At 38.5% G+C, this 14,809-nt stretch overlaps 1 protein-coding gene across 1 annotated transcript; it reads left to right on the top strand.

The window, feature by feature from the left end:
- Positions 1–1,524: 1,524 nt before the first annotated feature.
- Positions 1,525–11,026, top strand: LOC140944580 (uncharacterized). Its single transcript, XM_073393702.1, has 8 exons — positions 1,525–1,785; positions 4,308–4,997; positions 5,372–5,546; positions 6,239–6,342; positions 7,584–7,665; positions 8,574–8,731; positions 9,004–9,432; positions 10,862–11,026. The coding sequence occupies exons 1-8, from the start codon at positions 1,681–1,683 to the stop codon at positions 11,024–11,026; spliced, it is 1,908 nt and encodes a 635-aa protein (XP_073249803.1). The 5' UTR covers positions 1,525–1,680.
- Positions 11,027–14,809: the final 3,783 nt, after the last annotated feature.

The raw sequence follows: 14,809 nt of genomic DNA on the forward strand, positions 1-14,809 counted from the left end.
AAAAAATAGAAGAAAAAATTAATTACATAAGTCATGAAAGGTGAAATGTGCGCAGTGACCAAAGGAACTTAGGTTTTCGAGTTGGTCACTACCAGGTGCAACTAACTGGCGTAGACATTTACGCCGCCATAATTATGCTAATTTCATTCTTTGTTCATCTTATTTCCTTTATTTCAGACTTTTAAACCCACAGCTTGCGTCATTTCCTTTTAATGCCTTTTCTTGAAAGAGCGGTTAGATTATCGACAGATTATCGACTGTAAAATTAACATGATATTATGACGTTAACCATCTGTCTTTTGGATCATTGTGTCTCTGAATGACTGCAGGTTTAATTTGTTCGGCTCGGAAATAAAGTTTATTTGTTACTGAATACTGCTCTTTTTGCTACCTTCTATCAACGCAGGGGCGTAGCTAGGGGGGGTCCTGAGGTGCCCCCCTCCCCACCTTTGTGACATTTTAACCGATAAGCAGCGAGACTGAAATAGAGTTTTATTCCATCCTAATTTCTTTTTATTTTGCAACATTTCCCTTTTCCAGTTCAAGGAGCATCAGCTTATTTTCAACTTTAAAGGGCTATTGTGGCAAAAATAACATTAAAAATTTGGTGTACTTACATTTTAATACTCCCCACTAGCATGGTCACCCTTTCGGGTTCCCGGTCAAAATGAACGTTAAACCGTTTATGGATTAACATAACATATAACTCAACATGTTAAGCCTTTATTTTGACACGATGTGATTTAAACTGGCTAAAACTTTTGTGAGGTGGTTTTGACATATATATACATATGAAATATTTAATGGGATGGCTAAGAACAAAAGGTAAAATCTAAGATCTAAAATATTGATTTTCCTTTTAATACTGAATCGCTTTCACTGTACCGAGATGTTAGGGCAATAAGTCGTGCTCTTATTTCCTTAAAATTAAGTTTAGTTATGCTATAATTATGAGTTCCAAAGAACTGACCCATGAAAGGCTAATGAGTCTGTCAAGTCTGAGTCTGTTGCAGAAAAGGTAAATAAATATCATTTCTTGTACACCAACTTCTGCTGCCTTCAGTAAACAATGGTTTAGCCGTGATGTTTTAAATGATACAAAATGTTTAAACATTATTCATTTAAATTCAAAAAGCAGTCGCAGACGAGCCATCGCAAAATCTAGCAAGTTCGCAAGGAGCTTCTAAGGACCTGTTTTAAGGTTTCAGTTATCCATTTTTATTCTATTGAAATTTCTATGGTCATTATCCGTTATCATTCTTTTTTTTTTTGTGCACGAATCCGGAAAAACTTGTACCGTTGCAAGCGTCTTGCATTTTTTCAGAACTTGCTAGCTCGAAGTAAAATTCATTAATTTTGTTTATTTATGTTGTTTTTGTTGTTGAGGGCGACCAAAATGTACAATTACCAATTTCTCTCGGTTCCTGCGGCCTGCCTTTATGGGATGCTGATCAGTGGTGAGCGAAATTGATTTTAAACAAAGAGTTTTCTTTGTGCATAATTGAAAGCTATCAGCCTCAAAAAGAACAAATAATCGAGAACAAGCAAACACCCAATAGACGTGCGAAATAAAGTCACGCTTCATTAGGATTACGACATAAAACCAGCAACTGCTGTATTAATTCCTTGCATCGATTCGCTCATGTTGTCAAGTTCAACCGTTACAATTTGCTCGCCATAATGGGTCTAAAGAGTAAAATCGCTGATGTTGACATCCCAGAAAACCTCTCTTGGCCACAGTTCGTGTTTCAGAACTTTGAACAATACGGTGACAAGACCGCAATAGTAAGTACAGATGAGCTTCTTTCTTCATCCAAGAGGAACAAATTTGCTTTAAGATGTTGTTTTTCAGAGTCGAGCAGGATTCTCACGTCTTTCTCATATAGATGTTTAACTGCTCGAAAACGTAAAGACGTAGAAATCAGTACTTCAACGTGCTACAAAAAGTCACGACTTCAACAAATATTAATACATTTGACATTTAAATTGAGCGAATTAGTCAATCCCACATCAATTGGCAATTGCATATTATGGTATTTTCAACAAACCATCGATCAATTTAATTGTAACTGAGGGCTACGACCTGTGTATGTGTTATTGCGTGTAATACCGCGTTTCGCTGTAAAGTTCAGTTAAGTTTAATAATCGTTAATTGGTGTCAAAAATATCGTGACTCAATGCCCAAAGTGCTAATTACTGTTTGTCTCACCTTCTGTCCTTAGGTTACCATGACAATACGCATCGTTCGTTTTGTCCTGCAATGTTTATTCTTTTTAACTGCGGCCCCGTCCAAACGTATGCGTTTTTGTTTGAAAACGGAAATTTTTTCTCCAGATTGGCCTACCGTCCACACTTATCCGGTGAAAATGGTCACCGAAAGCACATCTATTCAAAAACGTTCTCCATAGATTTTTTTAAAAACGCTGGCCACTTTTTTGCGAGTGGATGGAAGAAAACGAAGGTTTTCGAATACGATGATGTAATACATCATTTACTACAAGCATTACCCATGCTCTGTGAGGGATGCAATCGTATTTCCTGTGTTTAGCGTTTTCGTATGGGCGGGCGAAAACAATTCGAACACGCTACGTGTGGACGCGTATTTTTCTTGAAAACGAGGAGAAAGAAATGTCATTTTCAAAAATGTCCGGATACCTGTGGACGGGGCCTGCCTGTCTGATTTCTGCTAAAGAAAGGCTTAACATCTTTTACACAGCTGCTTCAAAAAGATTTAAAATGAACTTTCCTAGGGGCCGTAACACTACGATGAAGAACAAACTACATTAAATTAGTAAAAACCCAGCTGACGTTTTTGGCCATGAAAGAAATCCACTTTAAGTAACCCGGTCCGGCTTTAATTGTATCTTTGACTAACAATTGGAAAAAAAATGAAACTTGAAAAAGTCGGAGTGTTGTGTTTGTTTGTTTGTTTGTTTGTTTTCGAGTTTTGTAGGGTTATCTGGGAAATATCGCTTAAAAAAGCATCGGTTGAAGGCTTTGCATTTGAGAATGAATAGTATTCCTCTTACCTGAGCATTAGTTGTTGTGCATGGGCCATTTTGTGCAGGCCCCAGTTGTTCAAAAGGTGAATAGCGCTATCCACCAGATAAATCGCTATCACTGGATAGCGCAGTTAGTTAGCTTAACACTTATCCGTTGGATAGTGATTTATCCCGGCGGTGGGTAGCGCTATCCATATTTTGAACAACTGGGGCCAGGAGAAGATAACGTAATTCACACAAAGTCCTGGGAGAATAATTTTTAAATATTGCCCAGCAGAATACAATTTCATATGTGGGTTAGCAGACATCAATAGTATTTATCATTTATTCCACTCATGGATGGTTTAACTTAAGGATCAGGGTTGTGAATGGGACACTGAGTCAAATCCCTAAGTCGATAAAAACTTAAATCGCTCTTCAAACATTCCTTGCATAAATAGAACATTTAATATGGAGTTTTATAATAATTTCTTCTTTCAAACGTTTTGATTTTTTCAAAAAGACCCAACATGACTTTTACAGCGTGAGTTGTTGTTATTGATTTAAATATAAATGTATTAGGCACTGCAATATATACTGCATTCTAATCTATGATTCATAAATTTCCTTTGAACATTTGTAAGTGATTTTTTTTTGCAACCACAATAAGAGGAAATGATAAATGGTAGCAAAAAAATAACACGGGACAATTGCATGTTATTTTAGGACAACCACCAGAATCCTTCAGTTTGTTGCTTTCTTGTGCAAATCAGGGCTATTACTGTATTTGCATGCTATAAGCAAGTGTGCTGGGTACCCACTAAAGTCGCCGGAAATCCCACGCACGCAAAAAACGTGGCCACCTTACCTAGTTCCAGGTCTATGTTGGCCCTTAAAACACATAAGAACGGTTGTGGCGGCGCGATTTCTGTGAAGTAGCGAAACTACGGCGCCCCGATCTCTAAAGTGGAGAGTCACATATCGAATAGATGTTTACATTATTACTGGATAGTTTTTATGGCGCCACGACAAGCTACCCAGTATAGTATGAACATAACCTTTGCCAACCATTAACGTCAAGATTTTTTTTCCAACCTAGTTTCATGTTTAATAATTAGGAAACAATATGTAAATTTAATTTCATTAGTGTTTGACGCAAAGAATTGTCACCATCTGAATATCAGTAGTGCTCTAAGCAAAATGGTAACCAATCACATTCGACCAAGTAAATATGCTGAGATCTTTTGCACCTTATTTTCCTCCTGCAAAAGTACTTTTAATAATTTATTAGATTCTTGGTATTAATTGCTGCTTTCTATCTCTTAGGCCGACGGTCCAACTGGTCGTTCATACACATTCCAGCAACTAACAGTGCTAACAAAAAAGTGCGGCTCAGCTCTTACGAAAAGAGGGTTCAAAAAGGGCAATGTCTTCGCCATTTTGCTGCCTAACATCCCGGAATATCCCATAATATATTACGGTGTCATTTTGATTGGAGGAACAGTAACAACAATGAATCCTTTGTACACAGAGGACGAAATAGCGCATCAGCTGAAAGATGCAACCGCCCAACATATTATAACAATACCTTTGTTTGCTGAAAAGGTGAAACAAAGCGCTTCAAAAGTCGGTATAGAAACTGTGTTTGTTGTCGGGGAAGCCGACGGCTGCGAGCCGTTCTCGGCCCTTCTCCAAGACGATGGTGAAGACTTTCAAGAAGATGTGCAATTCGACCCAAAGAATGACATCGCCTGCCTAGCCTACTCCAGTGGAACAACGGGTTCTCCGAAAGGAGTCATGCTGACTCATTTTAATCTGATTGCAGATGCATCTATTGCCCTTCATGAACGTTTTTATTTGTTAAATGAAAACCCAGTCGTTCTTGGGCTGTTGCCCTTTTTTCACGCTTTTGGACAGATGACATCTTTGTCGTGTGCTTTGCTGAAAGGCGCAACTGTTGTTTGTGTAGCGAAGTTTGAGCCGGAGTCTTTCCTCAAGATAATGCAGGACTATAAGGTATAAGCAATCTGAATTAGACTCTAAAAATTGCTTTAAAAAACAATTTCTTCGAATATCGCTTGGTTTCATTCATTTATACCTGTCCTAGAAACGGCGACAACATTAGTTGACACACTTTGCCCTAAAGGACTTTTCTGACATTTTACTGACTTTAAAAGGGGAAAATAAAGCTTCCCCTCCCCATCCCCCCTGTTAGAGCGTCCTTTAGAAAACAGCAAACAACTCCTCGTTGAATGGAGGAGAGAGGGAAGGGGTGGGGATTGTTTTGTTCTCTGAAGTTACTCTATTTGAGTACAATGTCTCAATGTCTTTGTCGCATATTTTTGGCTATTAAAAAAAGAAGTCACTAGAACTCTGTGATCAATTCTCAGGTTAGCCATGCAGCCATTGTGCCTTCTACTTTGATGTTTTTGGCCAAAAGTCCGCTGATCGAACAGTTCGACCTATCCAGTTTGCAAGATGTTTCGTGTGGAGCAGCGCCTCTTGGCGAAGATCTGTCAAAAGTCCTGATGGCCCGCCTCCCGTCCATAAAGTGGCTACGACAAGGTAACGAGTTTGAGCAGTTATGGTTTAGAAATTCAAATTCGTCTTATGACCATTGGCAGTTCATATCAAACGCCTCAACGAGTGAAAAATGCAAATGACTCGCTCGGTGGCTAGTTGAAGTATAATTCACCATTTTCGATTATTCTATACGCTTTGTTTTTCCCAAAATATTTGCGTTTGTATTCTTTTCAGTTTTATCTTGGGACGCTTGCAAGGCCAGTAAGAGAAATGGGAAACAACATTCGTATTTAAAATTTGGAGGGCAAACAAAATGTATGATGGGCAATGCGAAAATAGAGAATTGACCCTTTATATGTAACTGAAAAAAATAATGCCATCCAAGCGCATCCACAGCTTTTAAAATAATTTTATGCCAAAGATTAGCGAGTAGCGTTGGGGGGCTGTTTTTTTTTTCTGAAATTTAACAAAGTGTCAACATTCACCAATCTGCATGAGGTGGATCTAAATTGTGAGTTTTAGAATGAAATCATAAAGTCTACCTTTTGAAATGAAAGCTAATGAGAAGTACGTTCCTGTTACTGTGAGTGCTTCTAACTTTTGAGTCTGTGAATGAAATCCCAAAGCTTGACCATTTAAATTGAAGCTGATGAGTAGCACTCCTCTTTTCTTGATCTTGGATTAAGATGAAATCGGCGACCCATCAATGAAATGATGTTCTATACTTTGGGTAGGTTACGGTATGACTGAACTTAGCCCTGTTAGTCACGTTTCTCCCTGCGACGATAGCATCAAACACGGATCTATTGGGCTACTGCTACCAAATCTGGAGTGTAAAGTAAGTGTATATATTGTGAGAATAAGTGACTTGCTAATATGGAATGGCAAAAATAATGGCAATGCAGAAGAATCATAAAAGCGACATGAAGACAAATGCGACGACAATGACAGTGACAATGACGATCCGACGACGGCCAAGGCAACGTGAACGGCAAAAAAGCATCTAATATTAGGTTAACGGCCTGTTCACATGGAGGTGGGGGACCCCAGATAGGTGAGGTAACATGTGGCGCGTCACCCCACCTACATCATGTCACGTGGTCAAATGAAAATGAGAGATTATATGGACAGGCGGGTTACCTCACCTAAGCGAGTTACCTCACCTTCCTGGGGTCCCCCACCTCCATGTAAACAGGCCCTTAGATCAGCAAATCAACAACTTTGCACGTGCATCACGCTTTTTTGTGACATTTCTTTGCCGTTGTTGCACGACTACGACGTGAAAGTGCCTTATTTCACGTTTTTGTCGAGGACGGGAACACTAGACAACTTTCTTTTTTCTTTTCCTGAACTCTGATACAAATTAAATTTAACGAGATAGAATAAGCGTCATAAAGTTAAAGGTAGCCAGCATTCACTTTTTAAGTCAGCGATGATGATGATGATGATGGCGGGCGCGATCCATTGAACCAAGCCGGCTATTCCGTAATATTTCCTGAAACTTGGCTCACAAGCTGAGTGATCGCGGATTTTATTGACGGTGAAGCGTTTCTTTCGGATATGTGATCGGAAATTTGCTGTTCTAGCTTGACCATTTCGATCAGTTTTCAGTACCAAAACTTTTTAAAATTGGGTCCAAAACTGAATGGATTGGTTCAAGCTTACGAGCCTAGAAAGCGATATTCGTCCCAATATAAATCGCAAAAAAAAACATTACCCCAAAATCGCCTTCCATTCAAGCCACAAAAATTTGTAGCCTGCGAAGTAGGCGTATTTTGCAGCGCGAATCATGATTCTATATGTTCTCCCACCATTTTGGACGTTAAAGGGTGACGGCCAGCCGCTGCTCCCTTAGTTTTTCAGTTGCTGTCAAGATGGCGGCCGCGATAAATATACTTCTGAGCTTTCTTTAAAAAAACGCCTGCTCTGCAGTATACAAAATTTGTTAAGATCATTTTCGACGACCAAGATGACCACGACCACGACGACGCTGATGATGATACCGCATAATGATGATGATGATGATTTTAGATGAACCACAAATGGAATTATCATTTAACAAACATCTTGTTTTTGCAGATTGTCAATATTGAAAATGGGGCTGAACTTGGCCCTAATGAAGACGGGGAAATCTGCGTAAGAGGTCCTACTGTTATGAAAGGTAAGAAGCAACAGTAAGATGCGGAAATGAGAGGCTTTCATACATGATCCTAAGAGTGAGACGTTTTAACTTATGCAGTTGAAAGAAAAAAGCCTACAATAAAAGTATTGTCTCTCTTCTCAACTCATGAAAAATTAAAATATATACGATAAACTGAAAGAACTATTTAAACCACTTAAATATCTCGTTTTTAGCGTCAAACTTTGGCAAGAAAATTGTCGGCTTGTAAAATGATTTGAGAGTTACCTGAGGAAAGAAACTGTCATTTTCACGTTAATTAGCTCTGTGGCAACCAATTCTATTAAAGAAGTTGTTAATTATTGCATTTAAATTATTGGCGTTTTGATGTTTTCTGATGGAAGCTAAGTGTGAGGCGAGCACCACTTTTCAACAAAATTTCAAAATTAAGGAAAGTTTTCGTTACATAATGTTCTCAAGTACCCAGGTTGACGGTGAATAGGTACCAGGGGCCCGTTTCTCTAAAGTGCCGGTAACTTTTAGGGCCCGAATTCAAAAATTCAAATCGAAATATAAAGAATAAGAGCGCTGCTCCTGGCTAGCGAAGTACTCCATTTTGTTTTATTAACTGGTAGTGTTATCATGTTTGATGCAAAACTATTGATACCTCTATCTTGTATGTAAACAACAACAGCTTACGGGCCCTTTAATTATATCGAGACTTTTGAGAAACAGGCCCCAGAGCTGAGAGGATCAGTTCAGCATGAAATAATGCGTATAATGGACCCTTCACTGATACCCACAGAACCTCTCATGATCCAGTTCTTGCCGTCAAGTTTTTTAAAAAAAAACAGGGAATATGAGGACTGTATTTCCCTCAAGAAAGCCCCTGCCGTTATGGCTATCTTGATTTCCACAGGGCTCCTAATGCCTATTTTAAATCTCTTCAGGGTACTTGAATAACCCAGAAGCCACTTCGCAGACTATTGACAGCGATGGATGGCTACACACGGGCGATATTGGACATTACGACGAAGACGAATATTTTTTTGTCGTTGACCGACTCAAGGAGCTCATCAAATACAAAGGATTTCAGAGACTTCGTCAGGTTATATGTATTAATCAAGTGCTTTGTTTTCTCTACGACAATGAGGCTGAAATCGCCAAAAATTGTTTTTGATTGTAAGTATGTGCCATCGTTCTGTCCTGAGCTATGTTTTGGGGCAGGATCTGCTGTTCGTCAGGAACTAGAAATTTAGAGAGGAGACCATTATGAGCGGGAGCCAGCCTATATTTCACCCTAAAGAGTAAAAGAATCTAAACTTGTTCTAAATTACATAATTTTTTTTCAGTACACGTGACGATGCTTTGTCTTTCTAGGTTCCCCCGGCCGAGTTGGAAAATCTCCTTATTTCCCATCCAGCAATATTGGATGCTGGCGTGATCGGAGTTCCTGATCCTAGAGCTGGTGAGCTGCCAAAGGCGTTTGTCGTACGAAAACTGGACGAAAGTATTACAGAAGAAGAAATAGAAAAATTTGTTGAGGAGCGGGTAGCTCCACACAAGGCTTTAAGAGGAGGAGTGCAGTTCATTGATCAGATACCAAGGGCTCTAAGCGGAAAAATACTTCGTAGGCAGCTCAAAGAAATGTCGAAAGCACAGATGCAGACTTTGGTCGAAGACAGGGTCAAGGAGGAGGGAGCAAATGTTCTTAAAAGTAAACACCCGGATGTTGAGATCCCGGATAATCTCTCATGGACGGAGTTTGTCTTTCAACATTTTGATGAGTATGGAGATAGAGACGCTATAGTAAGTGTTACAGTTGATTAAAGAAATGGCCGTAATACACACGAAAAAGAGACATTTAAAATCTAATGTTTTAAGTTCAGGTACAGCGGAGTCAGTAGCTAAGCACCTTCCTCCTACCATAAAGATCCCTCATTGTTTTAGTCATTTAACAGAGAACATGGCCATGGGCCATTCGATCGATGTAGACACAGATTTCTTTACAGACACGCAGATTTTCTATGTTAATCCTGTCTGAGGAGTACACTCTTTATTAAGCTAACATCAACTAACACGAGTTGATGAAGTCCCAAGCTATTTTCACCATATTTTCTGTAAAGCAAACCTGTATTCAGAGGAAAGTACTGAACTACAAGGGTCCTAAACAAAACACGTTGCTCATAAGTTCATGAATAGACCATTTCACAGTTGTGGGCTTAGTAACCTAGTCTTCGAATGAATGTGAGGCTGAGGTTGATCTTGTTTTGATACAGACCTCCTTTGTTTTCTTATGGAAACTATGCTGGAAAAATACTAGTTAGCATAAGAAAAACATGATTTAAATTTGAAAGAAGAAAAGGCTGAATCAAAATAAGGTCAACTCCAGCCTCGTTGTCATCCATAACTGTAAAATGCTCTATCAGCAGTGGAAAACTGAATCAACGGCTGAAGGCGAAACAATATTATTGATTCTGCTATATCAGTTCTAATATTTTGTTCATTTAACGAACGTTAACAGTTTTGAGTTAATGTCATGCATTTTGTAGGATTGGCTGGGATATACGTGTAGTGTCCAGCAAACAATTAATTTGCTTGGTATACACGTTTTGATTTACCTTTTTAAAATGATTTTAAAAAAGTAATTTAAAATTGTTATTTATTTCTAGCAGTAACAGGTGGAATTACATTTAAAGAAAACATTCTATTTTCATTCTGTTCAATCCTCAAAACGAATCAAAGGACCCTTAAAATAATGATAAAAAAGTTATTCTATTAGCTGATGCCCGAGATTTCTAAAGTACTTATTAAAAAACGAGCAGGAGTGTATTATCAGGTTTAATAACTCGAGGCGAAGCCGAGAATTTTTACACCTGATAATACACGACTGCGTGTTTTTTTGATCGGTTGTTGATCAACTCATTCCTGCACTAATATTTAGAGTTGGGGTTTTTATGGTACAACAAATTGGTCGTAAATAACGTAAATAAATACACTCATAAAAGGTAATGTAGCAGCTGTTCGGAAGAGATGTCACCAGTGGTGCGTTTCCCTGATCCAAAATAGTCCTAAAACATTTGGGAGAATGACATGTCATTGTTTCCTGCGACCAATTAGGAGAGACCTTACGAGCAGCTCCTACACTATGCCTCATGAAACATTAATTTCTTTTGCTTTTTTCTTTATGAATGATTAATGAGTTTTTGAACTACTGTAAATATCATTTGTATTGCAGACGGACAGCGTAACAAGTAGATCATACTCATTGCAGCAACTCAAAGATCTGAGCAGACGTTGTGCCTCGGCGCTAAACAAGAGAGGCTTCAAAAAGGGCGAGGTATTTGCGCTGTTTTTGCCAAATGCGCCACAATTTCCAGTCGTTTACTTCGGCGCATTATAAGCAGGAGGCGTGGTTACCTCGGCTAACCCGCTTTTCACGACAGAGGAATTGGCTAAACAACTGAAACAAGGTAATCTGTCATTCTAACTTTTAAATATGTTAATTCCTTTGACCTCACAATTCTCGCAAAGCAGAATCGCTAATTTGAATGTGACGTCAAGGCGGCCATGTTGGTGATCAAGAACAATGAAAGCATTTCTCTCCTCTTGGATTTGAACTTCATTTTTATGTAAATTCTATACTACAAAAAAGTGTTATTTTATTGACCACCAACATGGCCGCCTTGTCACGTGCTTGCAAACCAAGAATATGGAGAGGGGGCATGGAATAAAAGCTGTAGAGGGTATCTGATCCGATTGTAACCTTCTGATTCTTCTTCTTTTTTTTTACATATGCTTGCGAAAAAAATGCTAGCAGAAAAGTTTCATTAGCTAAAAAGACTTTTCACGGCAGGAAATCCAAAACTGTCATATCCTTCATGCAGAAGATGCACATTATTTCACATTTTAGTGTCTTTCAGAGCCAACACATTTCGGAAACCTAAACCAATGGAAGATTAAGTTAGGCAACACTCATCGCTGCTTTAATCTAAACAAGATTTACGGCGATATTTTTTGGCGTAGAGTAGAAGGCTACAAAAACAGACAGCTAGCAGTGTTTCTTAACCGTCTCCTTAAAGACTGGGGAATGCCTGCCTCCCGCACTCAACCCTGATAAGGTTTCATAATGATATTCGGAAAATGATTGGTTTTATTACACCAACAACCTGCGCCTTTAGCAAGCTGTTGGTCTATTCCATAGGAAATGGCTCTTTTTTAGGCATACTACTTCGTGACTGACATCAGCTCAAGCCGCTTCTAGGCTTAAAGGCTATTTTTTGCACTTCTTTGTTCAAGAAAGACATAAAATGTCATTTAACGCTGCAAAATACTTTATTTCAACATATTTTAAAAGTCAAGCATGAAAAACCTTAAAATTTCAGGGCCATCTAGTGGATCTGAATTTTAGTAGCATTCGCGATGGCGGTTAAGACGGCCATCACTTTACAGCATGACGTCACAAATTCTTAAAAAGGCCATATCTAATATCATTTTTATAATATTTTATCATTTGCCTTTTGCGTATAAAAGTGGTCAGAGATTTTTTATTGGAGAATGTTCTGCCACCCTTTTTTGGCGGACAACTATTGCAGGTTTTGGAGGCATTTATTATGTCATTCCTTTAATTTGGCTTTGTGAGATTAGTCTTGGTGTTGAAATCATACTGCAAAAACCTTAGATGATTTATTGCTTACATTATAAATTTTCCTAAACAAGGTATTATATTCGATATTTTGCCCTAGAATTTGAGGTTTGAAGAATTACCGAACTTACCATTTTAATACTGTGAAACCAAACTTTGTTGGCACTTATGTGTCCCTGGACATAGTCTCCTGGTTTATTGGTAAAAAATCTGCCACATTAACCAAAGGAAAATGGGAAGCAATAATTATTTTCATTGCTTCTTTTCGGCTTCTCGAAAGTCGATAGTTAATATCCAGCCAACGCGCGCGAAAAGCACGTATTAACTTGCGTCAAATACTACTTTTACTAATTATAGCTATTTTAGAAATCCCCACCACCTTATTTTGATAATATGCAAAAGAATGCGTAATGAGAAATGAGCATTTTATTGGCCTTTCACTCCGGGGTATCAAATATATTTAGGTCGATCTGATTCTGTGCGCAAACTGCGCCCTCAAGAAAGAATTAAGCAAAGTTGAGTAAATCTTCGCTCAAGCCCTATAACACTTCCTCTGTTTGTTTCCTACAGACTAAATATAACGCGACATGTTGAATTTCAACCACATGTGCACCACAAAAGAGATGACCACATCCGCGATGATTTCTTTAAATCGCACTAAATAAACAACCATGCTAAACGACTAATAGGCCATTTCGATTTGCCCATGCAAGCCTCTGCTTCAAATCGAGTCTATGTGCTACGCTATTGATATGAGTATGATTTTGTATTCTCATGCAAATAAAACTCATTTTTACATGAAACGTTTCTCTCTTAGCCTTGTTTTGAAAGTAAGAGTTTCATGGAACTCGGAAACGGCCTATTTTTTTGGTATAAAAACTTAGCACTAAAGATAAACGTGGATTAGACACTCGACTATTATAGATGGCTATTTGAAAAACAGGCGACTGTTATCATAAAATTTGCCATGCATCGTGTATTGTCTGAAAGGAGTCAGTGCAATAAACATTTTGCTTGGCTAACGATTTGTGTGATGTTTGTGTGTCTAACTTTATTTTAGCACCAAAAAATCCCTTTGTGTAGTACACTTCATTCACCAGTGATATCTTTGAACAGGAACGATGTGTAATCAGAAAATTGCAAATGTTTTGAAAAAAGTTTACACAGAGGTAAGGGACCGGTCATTATTTATCGCCTGGCGGGGAGAGGGACGGGCGGAGGATTTTGGGGGCGGGGTCACTTGATTTTTAGGAGAACAAAAGTGGCATCAGTCGTAACTGGGAACCCGAAAGGCGGATCACTGAAAACTTTGGACGGAGTAAGAGGGGGGGGCCACCAAATTTGTTTGGAAAATGAAGACATGGGGGATCGCGAAAGTCATCAAATGTTATTAGGGGGATCACTTCAGTGAAGTAACTTTCAAAGGAGGGATCGGCTCCCCCTTCACCTTATTTAGGCCCAAATCCTATTTCTCCCATTTCTCCGACTAAACTGTATATAGTTTTGGAGTGTTGTCCTAAAAATTTGTAACCTGGAAGCAATATATTGTGACAGCTATCTTCAGTAAGCCTTGTCTCAGATAGTGCTATGACATCTGGTTGATTGCTATTAAAGTAGGGTTTTTATACAAGCTGTGAATATTGAAATGCATAAGCGAGAAACTTTTGTTTTTGATATTGTACATTCTTGATCTAGTTTGTTTGTGTGATATCTAGATTCAATAAATTCATCATTTCCTACCTCTTTATTCGCCTTATCTGGATTATAAATAACGTCCTGAACAAGTCCATGGAGTGAAATAGGTTACTAGATGCGTGATAAATCCAAGCACCTGTTTCTTTTCTTCGTTAGCTAAATTTAAAAATGGAAGTTCACTCAATGATTGCATTAAGTCTTAATCGAGTCTTTATGTGTGGTAGTTGCCTTTAATACTTCTCGAAATTGAAGAGAAAATAAAAAAAGAAACAAAATACCTGGCAACAAGGATCGACCAATTCAGCCACGCTAAAAGCGCTTATTGAATTCTCCAAGATCTTCTTCATGGTCGAATACAAGTAACTACTTAGCTGTCTTGTCCTTTCTAATGTAGATTCAGCCGTTCTGGGATCAGATAAACCTCCATTTAATACTTTTCCTAAATCTGTTTATTGCTCCGTACAGCTTCTTCCTTCTCTCCGTCAAAGATTCTGATTCAGCAAGGTCCGCGAAGCAAATTAAAAGAAACAACTGAACTGAAAAACTAGAATCTTGGTAAAGGATAACCGTCTAACACCATTTGCAGATCGAGTTATTACAAACAGCGAGGTAACTAATGAAATTAAAGAAAATTGTCTAACACCTTTTGATGATCAAGTTATTACAAACGCAGCGAGCTGGGTACCTAATGCAAAATTCGAAAAGAAACCGGAACTGGATACGTGAGGCTTGAAACTTGGTAAAAGAAGAAGTGTCTAACACCTATTGACGATCAAATTATTAAAAACGGTGAGAAAACTGCTGCGAATTAAAGACACCGGAACAGGATAAGCGTGAGACTTGAAA

Source organism: Porites lutea, chromosome 7 (assembly GCF_958299795.1).
Source record: "Porites lutea chromosome 7, jaPorLute2.1, whole genome shotgun sequence".
In the NCBI taxonomy this organism is placed as follows: domain Eukaryota; kingdom Metazoa; phylum Cnidaria; class Anthozoa; order Scleractinia; family Poritidae; genus Porites; species Porites lutea.